The 22,180-nt window shown below is 37.5% G+C and overlaps 1 protein-coding gene across 9 annotated transcripts in view; it reads left to right on the forward strand.

Annotated features, from left to right (window-relative positions):
- The window catches only part of LOC103560863 (protein adenylyltransferase SelO-like), a 33,673-nt gene extending 15,926 nt beyond the window's left edge, over positions 1-17,747 (forward strand). For all 9 annotated transcript variants that reach the window (XM_008535197.2, XM_008535199.2, XM_070600863.1 and 6 more), the window contains 9 exons: positions 381-464; positions 1,214-1,343; positions 6,472-6,516; positions 6,625-6,706; positions 6,809-6,901; positions 11,582-11,661; positions 12,467-12,510; positions 13,615-13,694; positions 17,459-17,747. In XM_008535197.2, the coding sequence (XP_008533419.2) occupies positions 381-464; positions 1,214-1,343; positions 6,472-6,516; positions 6,625-6,706; positions 6,809-6,901; positions 11,582-11,661; positions 12,467-12,510; positions 13,615-13,694; positions 17,459-17,581 (761 nt within the window). In that variant the 3' untranslated portion in view covers positions 17,582-17,747. The remainder of the gene's footprint in view (positions 1-380; positions 465-1,213; positions 1,344-6,471; positions 6,517-6,624; positions 6,707-6,808; positions 6,902-11,581; positions 11,662-12,466; positions 12,511-13,614; positions 13,695-17,458) is intronic.
- The last annotated feature ends 4,433 nt before the right edge of the window (positions 17,748-22,180 follow it).

Raw genomic sequence — 22,180 nt, forward strand, 5'->3', positions numbered from 1 at the left:
CTTCGAAAATCAATTAATCTTTTTCCTTTACTAGTCTCAATTCCGTTCCAAATAACTTACGTTTTTTAAACAAATGCTAGACATTGAGGATAAATAAGAGGAAGTTTCATTTGGGGGGGGCTTTTGTTCCTATAGTATTTGAAATCTTTTGGGGAGGGGGTATAAAACAGAAAGCTAAATTTAATTTTTAAATATAGTTTTAATATATATTAAGCTATTTGACTTCACTCATTGAACTTTCAATTGATAATCTAGTTTTGTTTCATTCCTAAAACAAATGCATTTCCATGACGTTTCCTATACTGCATAATTTTATATAGTTAAAAAGAAGCTTTATCATTTTATTATCATGTTTTTGGAATTTTTTGTTGTGATTTTAGGTGTTTGTAATACTGATAACTTCAGTTTGTTATCCATTACAATTGACTATGGTCCATTTGGTTTTATGGAGGCCTATAATCCAGGTATGTATGATTTATATGTATATATGTATATGTGTGTATATGTGTGTGTATGTGTATAAATGCATGTTTGTGTATATATAGAGAGAGATATATACTTTATTTCACAAAAAAATTATCACAGGTTTATTTTAGATTATCTGCTATAGCTAATATAGCAATGGGGTAGTAGAAACAATTGGGTTCATTCATAAAATGGTCATTTTATGTGGTACTCAATCTGCCAGGTGCCATAGGGATACAAAAATGAGTCCTTTGTGGTCTCTGCCCTCAAGGAATTACATATTAGAGAAGATGACATGAAGGGTAGTAGGGAATATATTGTCAGACAGACGTGGGTTTGAGTTCTGACATCTGACCCTTAATGGCTCTGTGCCCTTGAACAAGTTACTGAATCTCTCACTTTACTAATCTGTGAAATGGAGGTCACAGTGATAAGTACTCCACTGGAGGGATCAGAGCAGGCTTTGTGGACAATGGGCTGTGTGAGCTGAGGTACATGTGTGATACCCCGGAAATTCTTGTAGGTTAGAAATGTATTCTTCCATTAGGCAAATAATTCATATTTTAAAAGACTTTTATGTGTATGGGTATTAAGTGTTTGTATTACTTTTGAGTTAAATGTATAATATCAGAAAGATTCTTACCTAATAAATATAAATTGAGTTTAAAGATAAACTTAAAAATGAAGAAAGAAACTCTTTAGAATGATTCTCCCCAATGTCAAATGATAGTATTTTTGTTTTAAACAGATTTTGTACCAAACACATCTGATGATGAAAGAAGATATAAAATAGGAAATCAGGCCAATATTGGGATGTTTAATTTAAACAAGTTGTCACAAGCTCTAAACCCGTTACTGGATCCTAGGCAAAAGCAGCTGTGAGTAAATCCTAAATCTACTAATTAAATCTGTGTGAAAATATGTTTGTATAATGATAATTTTTTGAAAAGCAAGAAACTAACATTTTTAAAGCCATCTTATTATTTAATCTTTAATAATGAAGGCATTTCAAACTATTTTTCTCTAGTACAGTTTTGGCTTCTTTTCCATAGTTATCAAGATAAAGTGTTTTCCTCTTTACTGCTTTTTAGGTGTTGTGAAATTTTAGTTTCTTTCTTTTTTGATCTGAGGGTTATTTATCTCTGTGTTTCTTTATTTCTAAGTAGTTGGGCTTATTTTCTGCATATTTTTATCATCAAAGAACATGTTTGGTAAAATCTATTCAAAATGTGTTAGGGTTTCTTTATGGCCCAAATAATACATTTTTTTACATTTTATGATGATATAAAAAAATGTATACTCTGTACTCAAAGGTTTCAATATGAAATTGAGTGTATTGAGTGTATCAGTCAAGTCCTTTATTGCCCTATTCATTTTTTATCTGTTAGATAAGTTTGATTCATAGGAAATATGTATTACAGTTTCCCATTTTGTGCTTTTATCAAATAATTTTTCTAATTGTTTAACATGTACATATTTTGCTGCTGTATTATTTGTACATACAGGTTTTTTACTTATATTTTCTTCAAAAAACATGCCTTTTATCCTAACATAATGACCTCCTTTATCCTGATTAATACTTTTAACTCTCATTGCCACTTATCTGATATTAATATTGCCATTCATGCTTTCTTTTTGTTGGATTTGCCTTGAATCTCACTTTACTTTTTACTTTATTACTTTCTTTTAAATTGTGTTTCTTATAAAAACAAGCAAAACATATAGCCCGATTTTAATGCAATGAGAGGGTTTCTGTCTTAATAGACGTATGTCGGCTGTTCATTTATTATAATTGATTTTATTCCTTCTGTCTTATGTTGTGCTTTATTTTATATGTTAGTTTCCCCCCCACTTTCCTTATCTTTTTATGGTTTGAGCAATTCATTCATTCCGCCCCCCCCCACCCCCCAATTTGGAAACTGTTGAATTCCCTCGCTCCCCCCACTGGTAATTATCTTTCTTTTTCTGCCTCTTTGCTGTTACATGAAAACAAGTTTCTAAATATCTTCCTTCACTAAGATTCTATTTGCCCGTTGTTTTTCCCTCCATCCCAGTAAGATGAGACCTTTCAAAGGCTTTTATGTTTTACCTCAAATTACCCAACTGCTAGATTTTGCTAAGACGGTTTACAGTTACACACTGATAGTAGGTTTTCCCTTGAAGTGTATCCTTCTATTTCAAGTCTTTGCCATTAGCACTCCGTTCCCCCCACCCCCCATTTCTACTCATTTCACCGCTTACCACCATTGTTTTTGCATGGTTCCATCTTGAAGTCTCTGTCTGGATTACTTCCTGAAGTATTTCATTCCCACATGTAGGTGATATATTTCCTGAATCTTTGCATAACTGTTAGTGTTTTTATTTACTCTGAGAGGTAATTGAGATGTAGGGTTTTAGATTGAGTATAGATTCAGTTGCGTGTACCAGAAACGCAAAATAATGGTAGCTTGAACAAGATGGACATGTATTTTTCTCTCCTGTGAAAGTATGTGGGTTGGGGTGCCATCTATAACATCCTTATCCTATGTAGCAGCATGGAGAAGGAAAGAAGCAAGTCCTCAACATTTCAGAATTTGTACACATCACTTCCCTCATTTCCCATCAGCCGAAACTTCATCATATAGCCATATATAGTGTATTGGCCTTATATTGTATCAACTTGGCTAAACTGGTCCAAAAATGCCTTTCTCTGTGTACTTATGGGTAAGGTTGGCCACAAGAGAAATCTGCAAGATCTGGAAGGCAGAAGTGAACAGCAGGACATATACGTCCCGAAGGCTGGTGGAGGGTCAGGCACTCCTGCAGCCACTCTCGTTGGCAGGGGGAGATAGCCAAGGCTGCAGCTCCTCGGCTCCCTCTGGATGGCCTCCTTCAGCATCTTGAATCCTGGAGCCAGGACGTGTGCCACTCTCTGATGAAGGGCACCACCTTATCCTGCAGGTTCCCTGCGCCCCTGAGCTTGGAGGCTTGAGATACAGACACGGGTTCCAGTTTGTCTTCACTGTCTCCATCTGATTTTCTTTCCTGTCTTCTCTGCTCTCTTTGAGCCCCAATACCAGATGCAGAAGAAACAGCGTTCTCCATCCTTCTTAACCAGCTCCCACAATCACGTAAGGTCAAACTCCTAAACTAAACCGCTTGTTCTATAGCACCGCTACTGGTTCTGCGTCTCTGACTGTAGCTGATGTGCGCAGTGAGAGCAAGCTCTGCTGTTGTTTATTTAAGTCTTGCCTTTCTTCCCTTCATTTCTTTTTGTGCTGCTGGCACCTCATTATTTGTTATGAATCCTCAATATATTTCCAGTTCTCCTATTTTTTCGATATGCTTTCTGTCCCTTTGTGTTTTTGCTTAGTGTTTTGTGGTGTTTCTTCTACTTGATTTTCTGAGCCACTGAATTGGAGTCTCAAGAGAAATTGTCTTCTCTCTCGTCTACTGAATTTCTTAGCCTGAAATCATGTTTTGTAGTTCCAGAAGGTCTGGTGAGGTATAGTTCATTCCTCTTAAGTGTTCTTATTTTTTGGGATTGTTATCTGTCTCCATGGCAGCTCCTTTGCCTCTTTTGGGGGGTTCAGCCCCAGCTAGGTGGGGGCACACCTTTAACGGGCTGGCAGGGTCCTGCAGGCAAGTTTTGAGCTTCCTGTTGGGCCTGTAGGAGGCAGCCTCTTGCTCCCAGCTCCCCTCAGCAGCTGGGGCTGGTTCTCTCCCACCTTCTGGGCTAGAGGGGTTTTAGTAGCTCCCCTGTAGGCTCTTGGAAGCCAGCGAACCCCCTAGCTCTTTCCAGTAACAGTTATACAGGTGGGGCCCTTAATGTCTTTGCTCAGTTGTGCAGTACCTCAAGAGTGAGGGCCCACAGCCCTGCTCGGACCCGCCAGGCCCCCCTGCCTCCGCCAGGCCCCCGCAGCTCCTGGGCCCGGGAGAGGATTTGAGTCAGAGCAGGCAAGGGCAGGCACCAGGAGGTCTTTTAAGCTGCCTTCTGTTTGACATCCCTGGTTTAGTCTTTGGCCTTTCATGCTTTTACAGGAAGTCGGTTACTTCCCTTCTGGTGGTTCATTGTGGTGGGGGAGCTTCAGTAGAGTGTGCATTCCTTCTCTGGCCCCCACTCACTGCTCCCTGAGGGAAGAAGGGTTCATTATCAGTTTGATGAATTCGGGAGAAGAAACTAAGCATGTGTGGCTCATCCTATTATTCCTCTCTTTTCGTACATTTTCTGCTTCTTTATGTATCCGTTTTACAGGAGTGTGCCCAAGTTGGGGAGGCCCATAGTCATAACTGCTGTTCCGTTAACAGAGTGAATAAACTTTTCCAAACTAGGCACAGTGTATTATCATGCCTATTTATCTGCAAACCTAAGCCATTTTCTCCGGCTGGCTTTTATCAGTAATAAAGCTGAAATTTTAATCTCTGTCTGTTGTATGTTCTCTCATTCAGAATTTAGAAAAAGGATACATGGCTGCATTTTTAAACAACAGAGTAAATAATAAATAGACAACTTTGCAATGTTTATAATTAGTTACTCAAAATGAAATATCTTATGTATGCGTATGAATAAGCATGAAGGATAATCTGAGTACATTAATAATTACAAAGAATGTTAAGATATTTGTTGATCTAATCACTAGACATTGAACTCCTAGAGGGCAGAAACCACATTTTAATCATTTCTGTGTCTCCAGTGTATTTAGTAGAAGATAAAATGTATTTCTCTTCACACTCCCCACTACCAAAAAAAATCTGAAATTTACCATTTCTAGTATAACAAGATCCCAAATGGAAGACAAGGCACATAGTGATTTTATTAACCCCAGGTAGCAAAAAAATTGCTACAATAAAGATAAAAGTTTTACATACCATCAATGGTTTCTTAATTAGATTTATAAATATATTGGTAATGTAGTGGCACAGTTTAAAATGAAAGCAATATAAAATGGTATTTATTAAGCAGTCTTCATCTCACCCTTGTCTCCATTAATTTTTTATCCCTTTTGCCTTGCAGAGTTCATTCATTCATTCAACAAAAACTTATTGTGGTGCTTAGCATGTATCAGACACTGTTCTAAGTGCTAAGGGGACAGCAACAAATAAAACAGCAGAATAATTGTGCCCTCATGGTGCAGCCCTCCGGTGGGAGAGACAGTCGGTAGACAGAATCAATACGTTTATAGCGTATTAGAAGGAGATCACTATGGAGAGAAGTAAAGCAGGGGATAAGGAGTACGGGGAGGGGGCGGGATTTGCAGTTTAAAGGGTGGTCAGCACCTCACTTGAGCAAAGACGTGAAGGAGTCCCAGGAGCAAGCCACACAGATGTCTGAGGGAACAGGGCTGCGGGCAAGGGAACAGTCTGTGCAAAGGCCCTGAGGGGGGAGTGGATGCGGGGTGTTTAAGAAACAGCAAGAAGGCCAGTGCAGCTGCAGAAGAATGTCCAAGGGGAAGAGCTGTAGGAGACGAGGTCAGGAAGGTAAAGGGCGTGGAGCTTCAGAATGGCTTAAGCTTTTGTGTGATTTAAAATGCATTAAGAATGTTAAGAAATAGAAAGTTTGTTTGTTTAAAAATGTGTTTAAGGTTAAGAACCCTTTAATTTTTATGAAATATTTCACTATATTTTCATATATTCAGGCAAATAAAATGTTATTGCATTGAACGGGGTATTTGTAATGCGTTATTTTGGGTCTAAGATGATTTTTAAAACACACCCAAAAACCCTATTTATATATCTCTTTTGGTGTTAGAGACATATCAACATTTATCCTACAGGCTAATTGTACATTGTAATGTTTCAGGAGTGACATGATTTGATCTGTTCTCTAGCCAAATCTTTGAGACAGTAAATTTACATTGACAATTTTCTCGAAGATATGATATGTAATTAAATCACTCATCTAGAATCAATAGCATGTAATCTAAGGTTATTTAATCTAGGAGAAGTTTCACTTTGTTCTTATAAAATGTAATTCAGGAATGTTAATTTTAAAACAAGGTTTAACTGTCCTTTTTCTCCCTCCCGCAGTGCTGCTCTGATTCTTGAGGGGTATCCTGACCTTTATTATACAAGGTTTGTCCTTTTTGAATACAGAGTTTAAAGCATCCTCGTTGATTTGAGGACAGTTCTTAAAATAGTGAGAATTTTAATAACAAATTGAATTGAAATTTCTCCTTTTAGATTTAGAGAACTATTCAAAGCCAAACTGGGGTTACTTGGAGAAAGGAAGGGTGATGAGGATTTGATTGCATTTCTCTTACATGTGAGTTTATCATTTTTATCTTTTTTTCTGGTTAACATTTGAATTGCTATTCAGGATTTTTTTTGAAGAATTGAGATTGACAAATCTTATTACTTTCATTAGCTCATGGAAAAGACAGCAGCTGATTTTACCATGACGTTTCGGCAGCTCAGTGAGATTACTCAAAGCCAGTTACAGGAGCTCAACATTCCTCAGGTATTAATTTGTGACATTTGGCACTTTTTTCTTCTTTTTTTTTTTGGTGAGGAAGATTGGCCCTGAGCTAACATCTCTTGGCAATCTTCCTCTTTTGTTTTTTTCCCCAAAGCCCCAGTACATAGTGGTATATCATAGTCGTAAGTTATTCTAGTTCTTCTATGTGGGATGCCACCTCAGCATGGCTTGATGAGCAGTGCATAGGTCCATGCCCAGGATCCGAACCAGCAAACCCTGGACCGCCAAACCAAAGGAGAGTACATGAACTTAACAACTTGGCCATGGGGCTGGCTCCTGGCTTTTTTCTTAATTCAGTTTTCTTTAACAGGTTTATGGAGGTATAATTTATATACTGTAAAATTCCACTTGCCTTCCAATTCAACGGTTTCTGATAATTTACAGATGGTGCACTTGTCACCACAATTCAATTTGAGAACAATTCCATCACTCTAAAAAGATCCTTTGTGCCCATTTGTCGTCAATCCATGTTTCCACTCCCAGCCCCAAGCAATTACTAATTTACTTTCTCTCTCTCAAAGTTTTCACTTTCTAGACATTTCCTATAAATGGAGTCATACAATATGTGTTTTTTTTGCCTCTGGCTTCTTCACTTAGCCTGCTTTTTGGGGTTCATCCACATTGTAACCCATCAGTAGTTCTCTCCTCTTTATGACTTAGTAGTACTCCATCATATGGATATACCACATTTTGTGGATCATTTACCAGCTGATGGACATTTGGATCGTTTCCAGTTTTGGGCCATTGTGAATAAATATCGCTCTGAACATTCATGTCCAAGGTTTTGTGTGAACGTATGTTTTCATTTCTCTTGGGTAGATACTAGGAGCAGAATTGCCGGATTGTTTAGTAAATATACGTTTAATTTTTTAAGAAACTGCCAAACTGTTTCCAAAGTGGCTGGACTTAATTCAGTTTTAAGAATGTGTGTTGCCTTTTAATTTCAGAGCTCATACATTGCATTCGTGGAGTAATATGAGTATTTCCAGAAGACTCCTACTTAGATTTTTAGCAATATGGATCTATTTAAGGTCTTTTATATGACAATCATTGTTTTATTATTTTGAGATTAAAATTTAGCCTTACTTTTTTCAATTTAAATTTCTTCATCATCTTTCATGACATTCTCTCTATAGTTAGTTATCTTTTCATAAATTTTTTTCTGAATTCAACCTCACTTATGCAGTTGTTCATCAAGTGCTTATTGAGAACCCACTATTATTGAGAGCTCATTCTGGGACAGGCATGATAGTAAATGCTTTACAAAGTAATGAAAAATTAATACTAATATAATGACAATAATAGCTAACATTTACTGAGTGCTTATTATATTTTGGGCGTTATATCTAAGTGTTTTATGTGTATAATCTGTGCCCCAACATAAGAGGTAGGTAGTATTGTTATCTCTATTTTACTGGTAAAGAATCTGAGGCACAGAGAGGTTGTAACTAATGCTGGGTCACACAGCTAGTAAAGTCTGGCTGGATTCAACCCTGGCAGCTTTCTCCAAGGTCCATGCCCTTAATCCCTGGGTTCTACTCCTTTCTCCTGTAAGCCTTCAGTAGCAGCAGCTCAATAGTAAATTTTTATGAGCTTTTAATTTGTTTTCTATTAATAGGAAAACAGCAGGATCTGGCTCTCATGCTTACACAGGCCTGATGAGGTTCCTTCTAAAGGCATTTTCATGCTAATGGACACTTAGCCTGTGATTCTGGTGGTAGAATTTCCTGATAGAGGAGCCCTTAGCAGTGAGTAGGCCCTTCCTGGGCCTCCTAAGTCACCAGCACTGCCAGGTCCTTCCCCACCGTAGATCACTTTGCCTTGAGTAAAACAGAGACGTGGGATCCAGGGAGGAAGCAAAGGGTGGACAGCTTCCTCCCTCGGTCCCTCCATCCAGTCAGTCACAAGTGAGAGGCCGCATGGGCTAAGTCATAACGCTTAGAATCAGAGTCCTGTGGAAGTTGAGTCTAGACGTCATCATCCAGTAGCTGAATAACCTTGAGCACGGGGTTTGACTTCTCTCAGTCTCGGTTCTCTCATCAGTAACACAGGCAATCCCACGCTCGGCCTAATTTTTTTGTAATGTTTAAATACAGTCATGGGGTTAAAAACCTTTGTCCTCATCCACTGCATTCCCCTCTCACTCCTGGAGAAAGCCATTTTTATTAATTTCTTACATGTCCTTCCAGTGTTTCTTGAGGCAAATACAAACAGATATTGAGAGAGAGATATACATATTTTAAGTATTTTTTCACATAAAAGATAGCCTACTTTATGTAATGTTTGCATCTTGTTTAATAGTGTGTCCTGAAGATCTTTCCATATCAATACGTAGAAAGAATCCTCATTCTTTTTAGGGTTGCAGACACCCCGTGTGTAGGTCTACCATGTCTTATTTAACGAGTTGTTTACTGTGGCACTTATGTTGTTTCCCAACTCTTGCTGTTAAAGTGAACCTAGATTATTTCATTTAGTACAGATGTATCTGTAGGGAATTTCCTAGAATGTGTTTCTGGGTTAAAGGATATACGCATTTGTAATTTTGCTACATCTTGCCAAACTACCTTAGGCTTCGACATTTTGTATTTTTATCAGCAATATATTTCTTTTTAAGAGGGGAAAAAGTCATTAAAGAAAAATGTCAAAACAAATGCTCGAGACGAAAATATTGTAGTCTTTTTGACGGTTTAGTTCCCTGACATTGTTGATCCATTTGTTAGAGTAATCTCAGGCTTAGAATCACAAAATTTTCCATTAAGAAAGGACCTTAAATCTCCATTCATTTTACGATATGGAGACCGAGGCCAAAAGCGGTTAAACGACTTGCTGAATTCACATAGTAGTTTTTTTCAAAATCAGAACTGGAACAAAAACTTCCTGCTGTCCAGTGTCCTTTCCGTTATGCCTGGTCTGTCAGCTCTTCCTTTGTGAATTCTTACTACTTTGATATTTCAAGCAGCATTGTTTTACTAAAAGTTGGTCCTCGTTTTCACACATAGTGAAGCTGAGGCAAGAAAGGTGGATTTTTCACAGTGTATGTGCAAGAGGAAGTACACTGTGGCGATTGAGGAGGCCGAGCTCCAGAGGCAGACAGGGTGCTTCACATGCGGGGTCCCCTTCGACAGGCGCTGTGAACTGGCACAGGGTACTCAGTTTCTCTAACCCTCACGTGCTTCATGGAGGGCGGGGAGGGGGCACTCAATCGTGGTTAGCGATCAGTAGTGACCTCCAGCATAGAGTCCACTTAGGGTTTGAAGGAAAGGGTGTCAGCAAGACGCCTCAGCTCTTACCGTTTATTTCACAACGACTTTTGAACCAAAATCGTTATTGTCAGTGTAGGAAATGAGTTAAACTATTGTTGTTGGAAAAAGAAGCATAGCCGATATTATTACTGAGGCAGGTATGGGTCCTAGTAATTCTAAGGAAAATTATTGTTCTCACAGGTATGGGATAGCCATAAATTACATTTTAGGAGTGATTTGAATAAAAGAATGTCTACCTGTTCGGTAGGAAATACAGAAAAATGTTAACCGATACACATCGTTGATGTAATTAAAAAATTATCAATGATTCATCTATCAGAACTAATCAGAACAAGTCACTAATTGTCATTTGATGTGTGGCAAACTGAGACAAAAAGTAATGTTAAAGTGACTTGTTCCAGTTCTTGACAGGGTACTGATATTTAAATCACTAAGAGTTGGGAAAATTTAAGAATAGATCATTACACTTTTAATCATTTCAATCTTTAATTTCTGTGTCTTCTGATTCTGAAACTTTTTCAACTCCCTAACTCTCAGGTAGAGCTAATTGCTTATTCCTTTGTGTTCCATTGGCCTTTTATATATATTTCTATAAAACTTCTAAAATGGTATTGAATTATCTGTTTATACACTTTCCTTCTTAAAGGGAGGGGTCATGTCTTATTAATTTTTATATCCTTCCCACCTAATTACTTCCTAGCACGTAGTTGACATTCATAAATATTTGTTAAGTGAATTAATAGATGACTAAATAAAACACAGTTGTAAATTAAGCTTTTAAAAGTAAATTATACATTAGGGGAGCTCTGTATTTAAAAGGAAGCTTTGGGGCTGGACCCGTGACCAAGTGGTTAAGTTCTCGCGCTCTGCTTTGGCAGCCTGGGGTTTCCCCAGTTCAGATCCCAGGCACAGACACGGCACCGCTCATCAGGCCATGTTGAGGTGGTGTCCCACATGCCACAACTAGAAGGACCTACAGCAAGAATATACAAATATGTAGTGGGGGGCTTTGGGGAGAAGAGGAAGAAGGAAAAAAAAGATTGGCAACAGATGTTAGCTCAGGTGCCAAACTTTAAAATAAATAAATAAATAAAAGGAAGGCTTTTGATAATATAAGTATTCACGTATAATCTCTAGTTATAAGAACTTTGTATATTTTTTATTTCTCTTAAATCATGCCATTACATGAATTTCCATGAATTAGAATTTTAGAGTTGAATGTTATATGAAGAAAAGGAAACTATTATTCATTTTTAGTACTACTTCTGCTTGTTCTACCTTAAAAAAATCTGGATAGTATAAATTATTATTAAAGAACATAATTTAAAGAAACATGAAGTTAAAATAGACTGAACAAATATTAATAAAATAAGCCATGTATCACTGTATTTTCATTTAGCAATTCTGGGCACTGCAGACGATTTCAAAGCACGAACTGTTTCCTGCCTGGGTGTCCCAGTACCTGCTGAGACTGAAGAGGTGAGATCATCTCATCACTTCGGAAAGAGCATGTAATGTGTTCCTTTAGCACAGTCAACCCATCAGCTTCCTCCCTTCCTTTCATTTTTCAACATTTCCTTTGTCCTCCCGGGTCCTTTGCACCAGCTGAGGCGTCCACAGTAACCTCTCACCATGCAGAGAGCCCCCATATGTTCCCCTCAGCTCTGAGAACACAGGTCCCCAGCTCCCGAGCCCACGCCCTGAAGCTCTGGAGGAGAGCACCTCGGGCTTTCATCCCTGTCCGCTATCGTTACATCTTACACAGTTGTAAGAAGGTACTTTGTTTCATAACTCACAATGAATTAGAAGCTACAGACATGAAAGAGGAAAGAAGTTGCAGGTAGTGGCAGCCAGCCGAAGGGAGAAGGAAGAGACAGGAGAGCACAGGATGCACTGGAGCAGATAGCCCTTCCCAGCCCGATGCCCGCTGAGGACTGTTTATAAAGGGGACCCTGAGCAATCAACAAAACGTTGAATCATTTTCAGAAAGTCGTGTTTAAGATAACAAAAGGTATCGGACAGTTTAGGTTTTTTTTAAGACAAAAATAAATTTTTAATTGGTGAAAATAAAATAAAGTTTGGTATTATCTAAAACAAGGTAGTCTTTTATGTATTGTTTAATCAAACTCACTATTTTCTATCTTCCCTTCAAATACTAATTCAATGTGATTTTTTAATGTTTTTTCTTAATATTTGTCTTGTGAAATAATTCCCACCCTGTTGAAAAATGATATAATTTCAGGAGACGGTGGTTAATTTTGTCCTTTGGTTTATTCATTTTTAGTAACATGAATGATTCAGATTCTGAAAGAAGAAAAAGAATGATGAGTGAGTAATCAATATTTAAGTTGCTTCTAGTTTTCCTTAATACAAGTAATACTTTTTTATGTTTAAATCTGTTTCCATAGACTATATTCCCAGAGAAAGCAGAAGTACAAGGCGCTTATATGTTTAGGTTTTCTGGCACATCTTGGCAGATCTTTAAAGCCAGGTTGAAATGGAGTTTGCATGTTCCCTCCATTCAGGTAACTCAGAAAACTGCTGTTGAGAATCACAAAATGGTGGTTTCTGGAGACCTCTCAGAATTTCCCTGATGCCGGTGGGGATGAGCCTCCTCCTTCTCCACCCAGTTGATAAGTTATTTTGGAAAAGGTTCATCTCAAATAAAGACATAGTTTTCAGATTTTTTTCTAAATGTGCCATTATTATAATACTTTTTTTTTCTTTTTGTGAGGAAGATTCTCCCTGAACTAACATCTTTGCCAGTCTTCCTCTGTTTTTTATGTGGGTCACTGCCACAGCATGGCTGCTGACTGATGTCGGTCCATGCCCAGGAGCCGAACCCCGGCCGCCGAAGCAGAGTTCACCAAACTTAACCACTAGGCCACAGGGCCGGCCCCCATTGTAATACTTTTTATTGTGAAAAAATGCATGGTTACTATCAAAAATATAAACCTGTTAAGAGTTCTGTCTGCACATAAGCTTTCCTGTTTGCTCTTGGCAGCATCAACATTAAGCAGTCCTACTGAGTCAGACCTTAATTCTGTGCTTGAGATGTGAAAAGCAGCAACTTTTCCCCTCAACTTAGGGCACAGGGCCTAATTCAGATGAATTCATTGCTTTCTCCATGCTCTATAAAATGCTTGGTGAACTGAACCTGGTGAAAAAAACAAATTAATGATAAAACACTGAAAAGAAAAACAAAACATAATATTGCTCATAATCCTCAAAAAAGTTTTTTCTGTACCATAAAATGATAAATACTGTACCTTGTCTATAAACAATTAAAGTTGACTGAAGCTGATCATTTCTTCTCATTTGAGCCCTCCAGCAGAGTTCTTAAAGCTTGTCTAATTTCAGTGGTAATTGAATAGGGCCTGTGTCAATTTAGTAAGTTGTTGTTCCCAGATGTACTTCTCCCTCTTGTTTAAGCTGTTAATCCCAGATATGTGCTGAAGAACTGGATGGCAGAGTCTGCAGTGCGAAAAGCAGAAAGGAATGATTTCTCAGAGGTAAGGGGCTTGAATTTTCTGGGTTTATTTTCATTAATTTTAAATGTATTGTATTTTAAACACACATTTTATTTGCAAACATGCTAAACTATGCCATTGCCAGCACCAGCTTCCCCAAATTCTTGTTGCTTAGTCTCTCTTTTTGTGTTTATCAGTGAATCATTTTCTCCTATTTTCTAATTTATTCTCTAATGTATTTAAAATTTTCGAGGCTGGCCCAGTGGCATAGCAGTTAAATTCGCGCATTCCACTTCGGCAGCCTGGGGTTTGCTGGTTCCGATCCCGGGTGTGGACATGTCACCGCTTGGCAAGCCATGCTGTGATAGGCGTCCCACATATAAAGTAGAGGAAGATGGGCACGGATGTTAACTCAGGGCCAGGCTTCCACAGCAAAAAGAGGGGGATTGGTGGCAGATGTTAGCTCAGGGCTAATCTTCCTCAAAAAAAATTTAAACATTCATTTTATATCATATATCTACATTCTTTGAACTTCCGAGGGTTGATTCTGCTGTTTCTTGTTCCTGTTTTGGAATTCTGGGTTTCATCTCTGAAATGCAGTGAAGCCTGATTTGAAGGTGCGTCTCTCCACAGGGAGTAAGCTTTTGCTTCTGGCGGGGTCCATGGCACTAGCAACCTGGGTCCACTTACATTCATCTTGACAGCAGTGAACTGAATGAACTGGGTCTACGTGCGTCAGCGTGGACGAATCTCACATATGGTGTTAGGCAAAACAAGCGAGTGGCCAGGAATACATACAATGTGTTACCACTCAAATACGGTGTAAAACATGCACAACCATATGTTACTTATGGGTCCATGCATATATGACAAAAGTAACAAAATGAATAAAGGTGATAACATCATCTTTGGACAGAGGTTACTTTGCAGTGAGGAGGAAATTTGAGTCAGGAGAGGATCTCAGGGCTTCACGCATATTGGAAGTGTTTTGTTTCTGAAGCTGGGTGGAGGATGGATACTCAGGAGTTCATTACGTTATTCTGCATACCTTCTTCTGTGCCTCAAGTATTTCAGAATCAATTGTTTACAATGCATTACACATAGTACATTTTTTAGAAGAGGAATGGCCCTGGCACTCGTGCTGTCACCTTCTGCACTGGAGCAGACATTGTTAATGACCGTGGCCCTCTTTCTCTCTAAAACTGCTCACAGCCTCAGAATCATTCTCATCACAGCAGGCTCTGTGGTCACTGTCAGCTGATCAGAGTTGGCATGGAGAGAGACTCTTGGCTATTTCAAATTTGGAACTTGCATTAACTTGTTATGTCAGTAGTTTAATTAGCCTGACAAATCTAGGTTTTCCTATTAGAAAATAAAATATTTTTAAATGTAATCTTTTTATGATATTAAGGAAAACCAAAGAGAAGGAAGATAACTCAGTATTTATCTTTAGATAAATTGGTCTAACCTGGGGAGACTAAACTATTTAATAAGTTGTTTTGTTGGCTTATTTCTCCTTCCTTCTGTATCTTTTGTTCCTTCCCTGCTTTCTTGCCTTCCTCAAAATTATTTATTTTATTTTTTATGCTTTTTGGTGAGGAAGATTGGCCCTGAGCTAACATCTGTTGTGAACCTTCCTTTTTTTTTTCTCCCCAAAGCCCCAGTACATAGTTGTATATCCTAGTTTTAAGTCATTCCAGTTCTTCTGTGTGGGATGCTGCCACAGCATGGCTTGATGAACAATGCGTAGGTCCGCACCCAGGATCTGAACCAGTGAACCCCAGGCCACCAAAGCAGAGCATGCGAACATAACCACCCAGCAATGGGGCTGGTCCCTCAAAATTATTATTTTTATGTTTATTTATTTTTTTTTGAGGAAGATTTTCCCTGAGCTAACATCTGCTGCCAGTCCTCCCCTTTTTGCTGAGGAAGACTGGCCCTGAGCTAAGATCCATGTCCATCTTCCTCCACTTTATATGTGGGACGCCTGCTGCAGCATGGCTTGATGAGCAGTGCTTAGGTCCATGCCAGGGATCCGAACTGGTGAACCCCAGGCCGCTGAAGCAGAGTGTGTGAACTTAACCACCATGCCACCAGCTGGCTCCCTAAAAATTATTTTTGACTGAGGATGCAGTGCTCACCTTGAGTGGGGAGGTGTCTTACTAGCTTCAAGTAAATATTCAGATTCATGAGACTGTTGCAGGTTGCTGTTGACCCCAGTTGAGTCTGGAAGATACAGGACAGAAACGTAGCTTACCACCAGGGCAACATCAGGCTCGTTCGCAGGAGTTCTTGAGTGCTCCACACTAGCAGGAAGGCACAGCAGTAAAGCTCAGGCATGAGGAGAGGAGAGCCACACCTGGAAGATGCATGGGCAGCCCTGGCTTCAAAGCTTCATGTTCCACAGAAACCAGCATCTCTTGTAACAACTCCATGGGCATAGTTTCCAATGTCCCCAAAAGAGACCTGCCTTATACCGAGAGTCACCACACTAATGAAAGCCCAGAGCATTCTATCAGGTCTTCATGGTTCTCAGTCCAAATGCTATTTGTCAGTCCTAAGCAATGTCGTGTGGTGATACAGTTGACATACCACATTATCAGGTTACCAGGGCAACAGACCTAGAAAGTTAGCTAAGGGTTAAATTCTCATGCAGGAAAGGAAAAAGATTTTGTTAACCCTTTATACATGTAACCCTTTACACACACAACTTGTGTTTATGTTCTTGCACCAAACATTTCTTGAGAATCTACTCTGCAAGGCACTGTAGAGAAGTATCAAAATCTGTTCAGGGAGCTTTTAAACTAGTAGGTGAGATTAGACAGGTGTAGTGACCTCAGTGAATGGATATGTATAGAAAGTGCCCGGGGAGAAGTTACAAGGGGCTCTAAGAACACTATATTGGTGATGATACAGTCTTCCTACTTAAAATATTAATAATACAGTAGTACGCTCTATCGGATTTCTTGACCTTACTTTCTTATTAGATCATCCACCTTTTTCTATCAGAATGAGGCATTTCCTTAGTAATACCCGAGGAAGTGACAAAACCACTGGAAAAGATATTTTTAATTGAGGTGTAGTTGACATATAACATTATATTAGTTTCTACTGTACAACATAATGATTTGATATTTGTGTATATGGCGAAGCGATCACCACTCTAAGTCTACTTAACATCCATCACCACACACAGTTACAAATTGTTTTTTCTTGTGATGAGGACTTTTAAGATCTCTCTTAGCAACTTTCAAATATGCAATACAGTATTATTAACTGTCGTCACCATGCGGTATGTTACATTGCCATGACTTACTTATTTTATAACTGGATGAAAATATACGTGATCCTAGAATTATTGTTGAAAGAAGTGTCTCCTTTGATGCCTCAGTTTATTACCGTGGGGCAAATTGAAAATGAGGAAGCAGCATGAGTTGGATGAGCAGCATGCCCTTGATTTGGAAAGATTACAAACCACTGACATCCTTATATTTTTGTAAATATTTTAGAAAATTATAGTTTTCTTGATGCTGTGAAGGAATTTAAAAATTATCAGGATATATATGTAGTCTTCGTGACACTGTATATTCACTCTCTTGTTTTAGCACAAATCTAGTACTTAAGGAACTTTCTGTGGAACAATACAAATTTTAAGTAACAACTCTAGTCTTAAGTTTTAATAGAACACAAAATGTTTAAACAGTTTCAAGCAGATTTAAAATTTACCCTGTCATTTTAGAAATTTAGAAACTTATAAAGGTCCTGAGGAAAAGCATCTATATTTATCTACTTAAATTGTTTACCAGGTGCGTCTCCTTCAGCAAGTTCTTCAGCATCCTTTCCAGAAGCATTCCACAGCTGAGAAAGCTGGCTACGCCTCACCTACTCCTTCTTGGGCTAAAAATCTCAGAGTCAGCTGCTCGTCTTAATTTGGGGAAAATCAAATAAGGAAGACTCCAACACTGAACACAACATAGAATAATCTATTTGGTAAATTCTTAATGACCATATACATGATGACAATCCTGCATTTTTTTATAGTGATTATATACAAAAATATTTTTTAATCAAATAAACTAGACCTATTCTTCAGAACATCTTTGTAATCATTTTTGTTCTAATCAATAACTTTAATGGAATAGGAAGTTGTTTTTGGTAAACCACAAGTTATTCTCAATAACTAAAAAACCTTGTGACAATCTTTTAATGAATTTGTAAGCATTCATCTAATTCTTGCTATGTACCCAGCACTTTGTGGCACATCAAATAAGTATATAGTTTAATTGTATTCCTAGAGCTTTTTTGTCTATTATGGAAATTTTCAAACATTTATCAAAGTAAAAGCAATAGTTTAATCAATCTGATTTACCATTCAACCAACTTATTAATTATCAATGCATGATCAATATTGCTTCATCCACGTTCCTACACACTTCCCCCATGTTCCTAGTTATTGTTTTAATTGAAGTATAGTTTATATATCCCCAAGTATGTTTAAGAAATTCCCTGACGTTGTTTCATTTAATCTACAGATATTTCTTCATGCATCTCCAAACATCAGTGACTTAAAACATATACACACAACCATTATCACCTTAAGATAAATTAACTGCTCCCCAATGCATCAAATCAAATAACCAGCTTTCAAATTTTTCCTATTGTTTTATAAGTTGTTATCACCATCATTGCTATTTTATAGTTGTTTATTTCGATTCAAATAAGGACTATACACTAAAATTAGATAACAAAATCTCTTAAGTTTCTTTTGATGTCTTTGGGTACAACCACCTACATCTTTTTTTTTCCCTTGCAACTTTTCATTTTGTTTCGGCTGAAGAAACTAGGTCGTTTGTCCTGTGGTCCCCAAGTCTCTATTTTGCTAGTTGCATGTCTGTGGTATTGGTAACATGTTGCTCTGTCCCCTGTAACTCTGTAAATCTAGAGCTTGATTCAGATTCAGGTTCTGTTTATTTGGCAGAAATACTTGCTATCGGAGGGCGAGTGTCGTGTACTTCCACCAGGAGGTGCATACTTGGTTGTCTCTTTTTGTGATATCAATAGCCATTGACAATCATCACCTTGACCCATTGATTCAATAGGGTTACAAAATGATGACAATCTAGTCCTATCCTTCACTTATTAGCTGGAAACCTTCTATAAAGGAAAACTTACTATCATTAATTATTTGGTTATCCTGAGATACAGAAAGGCAAGGTGACGAGTTGGTTCCCAAGAGTGCTCCAAAGACAGCCAGTGGGCTTGTTTGATGATTTGTGTTAGTATCATTATGAGTTCTTGAATTTAAGCATAATTTATGTTTTATAATTTTGCAGTTATTATCCTTACTGATGTACAAATTTTCCCATATTTAGCCAGTGAGGTGTTATTCATATTGCCTCCTTTTGGACATGATCCTAAAAACTTTTGATAACTCCCTTGTTTTCTGGTGTGATAAGATGTTCCAGGTTCATCCTGTATATTTCTTGCTTTCACCCTGGAGTCAGTCATTTTTCTAAGGAGGACCTTTTCAGGGAAATGGTGTTTAGAGACCACAGTTTAGGTGCCTAAAGCTTTGTGAATATTTGGAACACTTTCCAAAGCTTGTTAAATTATAGTGAACATTTTTTGAGTTGTAGACCTTCTTTTCTAAAATTAAATAATATGAACAAACAACAAAAAAATAAAAATAGCAAAAAGATATATTATTAGAACTAAAGATAAGTCCTAACCTCATAAAATTTTATGGTGAGATTTTATTCATTTTTTTCAATTATTAAATTAATCCTTGCTTATGTAAAGTAATACATGCTCGTGTAAAAAGTTTTTTAAAGAAGTATATTGAGTAAATGTGGAAGTCTTCCTTCACACTCTCCTCCCATTATAAGTGTTGTGTCCTTTCAAACTTTTGCTGTACTTTTACATGCCTGTATACAAATATACATATATAAATGCACGTTTATGAGAGTAGGGGCATATGTGACACATTGCTTTGTAAATTGGCTTTTATTTATGTTATTAATGTTCAATAGCCATATGTGCTGATCTCCTTCATTCACTTTAATGGTTTAAAAATATTCCATAGTATAGATATACCATATTTTGTGAAATCATTTACATATTTGGTACCCTTTTGGGTTTCCAGGCTTTTTATCCCTTATAAATATAGCATCCTTGTCTGTACATCTTTGTATATAGAAACCTGTATATAGAATTATTTGGGTCAAAAGGTGTGTGAATTAAAAATGTTTATATAGGGTGCCAGCCTGGTGGCATAGCAGTTAAGTTCATGTGCTCTGCTTCGGCGGCCCAGGGTTCGCTGGTTCGGATCCTGGGCGCAGATGTACGCACCACTTATGGAGCCATGCTGTGGCAGGCATCCCACATATAAAATAGAGGATGATGGGCACAGATGTTAGCTCAGGGCCAATCTTCCTCAAAAAAAATAAAAAAAATAAATACATAAAAATGTTTATATATACTGCCAAATTGAACCCCAGAAAGGTTTTACCAGTTAATATTTCCAACAATGTAACACAATACCAGTTTCCTCACACCTTCAGCACTGGATATGTGTTTAATTTTTTTTCCAGTCAGCTACATCATAATTTGATTTATCATTTTAATATCAATTTTAATTATTCATGTAGCAGTTAACTTTTGTTTTTCATATAACAAATAGTGTTTCTTTTTCTATCACTAGTATTTTATTCTTTAATGGTGTCTCACTAAACAGATTTTTAATTTTCATATATTCAAATTTGGAAATTTTAGAAAAGTCACTTTGGGATTTTATGTCTTGTTTAGTATTGCTTAAAATTCATAAAAAATATTTACTCAAATTTTCTTCTAGTATTTTTAGAATGTTTACTTTTAATTCCTTTGAGATTTATTGATTATTTTTTCCAAATTGATGGATAATGTCCAGTACTATTTATCAAATAGCTTATCTTTTACACACATTTGAAATACAACTTTTATCATATACTAAGTTGTCATATATTTGAGCTCATTGCTAGACTTTATTCTAATTTTTTTATTTTCAACTCTTCTAGCAGTGGCATTCTATTTTAATTGTTTTGATTTTATAGTATAGTATATTTCAACAGTTGGTCTGCTGTCATTAAACTTTTTTTTTGACTTTTTTTTATTAAGGTTATGAAAGTTAACATCCTTATGAAATTACAGTTGTACATCATTATTAGTCTTGTTGTAGGTACACCACTTTACCCCTAGTGCCCTCCCCCCACCCCCCTTTCCCCTGGCAACCACCGATCAGTTCTCTTTGTCCATATGTTAACTACCACATATGAGTGGAGTCATACAGAGTTTGTCTTTCTCTGTCTGGCTTATTTCACTCAACATAATACCCTCAAGGTCTATCCATGTTGTTGTGAATGGGACGACTTTGTCCTTTTTTATGGCTGAGTAGTATTCCATTGTATATATATACCACATCTTCTTTATCCAATCATCAGTTGCTGGGCACTTAGGTTGGTTCCACGACTTGGCTATTGTGAATAATGCTGCGATGAACATAGGGGTGCATGGAACTTTGGGAATTACTAATTTCAGGTTCTCAGGATAGATACCCAGTAGTGGGATGGCTGGGTCATAAGGTATTTCTATTCTTAACTTTTTGAGGAATCTCCATACTGTTTTCCATAGTGGCTGCACCAGTTTGCATTCCCACCAACAGTGTATGAGGGTTCCCTTTTCACCACAGCCTCTCCAACATTTGTCACTCTTGGTTTGGATATTTTTGCCATTCTAAGAGGTGTAAGGTGATATCTTAGTGTAGTTTTGATTTGCATTTCCCTGATGATTAGTGATGATGAGCATCTTTTCATGTGTCTATTGGCCATCCATATATCTTCTTTGGAGAAATGTCTGTTCATGTCCCCTGTCCATTTTGTAATTGGGTTGTTTGATTTTTTATTGTTGAGTTGTGTGAGTTCTTTGTATATTATGGAGATTAACCCTTTGTCGGATAAATAACTTGTGAATATTTTTTCCCAATTAGTGGGCTGTTTTTTTGTTTCAATCCTGTTTGCCCTTGCCTTGAAGAAGCTCTTTAGTCTGATGAAGTCCCATTTGTTTATTCTTTCTATTGTTTCCCTCGTATGAGGGGTTATGGTGTCTGAAAAGATTCTTTTGAAGCTGATGTCAAAGAGTGTACTGCTGATATTCTCTTCTAGAAGGCTTATTGTTTCAGGCCTAATCTTTAGGTCTTTGATCCATTTTGAGTTTATTTTAGTGAATGGTGAAAAAGAATGGTTGATTTTCATTCTTTTACATGTGGCTGTCCAGTTTTGCCAGCACCATTTGTTGAAGAGACTTTCTTTCCTCCATTGTAGGCCCTCAGCTCCTTTGTCAAAGATTAGCTGTCCATAGATGTGTGGATTAGCATAGATGTGCATAGATGTGTGCTTTCAATTCTGTTCCATTGATCTGTTCACCTGTTTTTGTACCAGTACCATGCTGTTTTGATTACTGTAGCTTTGTAGTATGTTTTGAAGTCAGGGATTGTG

The sequence above is a fragment of the Equus przewalskii genome, chromosome 30, assembly GCF_037783145.1.
Source record: "Equus przewalskii isolate Varuska chromosome 30, EquPr2, whole genome shotgun sequence".
Lineage (NCBI taxonomy): Eukaryota > Metazoa > Chordata > Mammalia > Perissodactyla > Equidae > Equus > Equus przewalskii.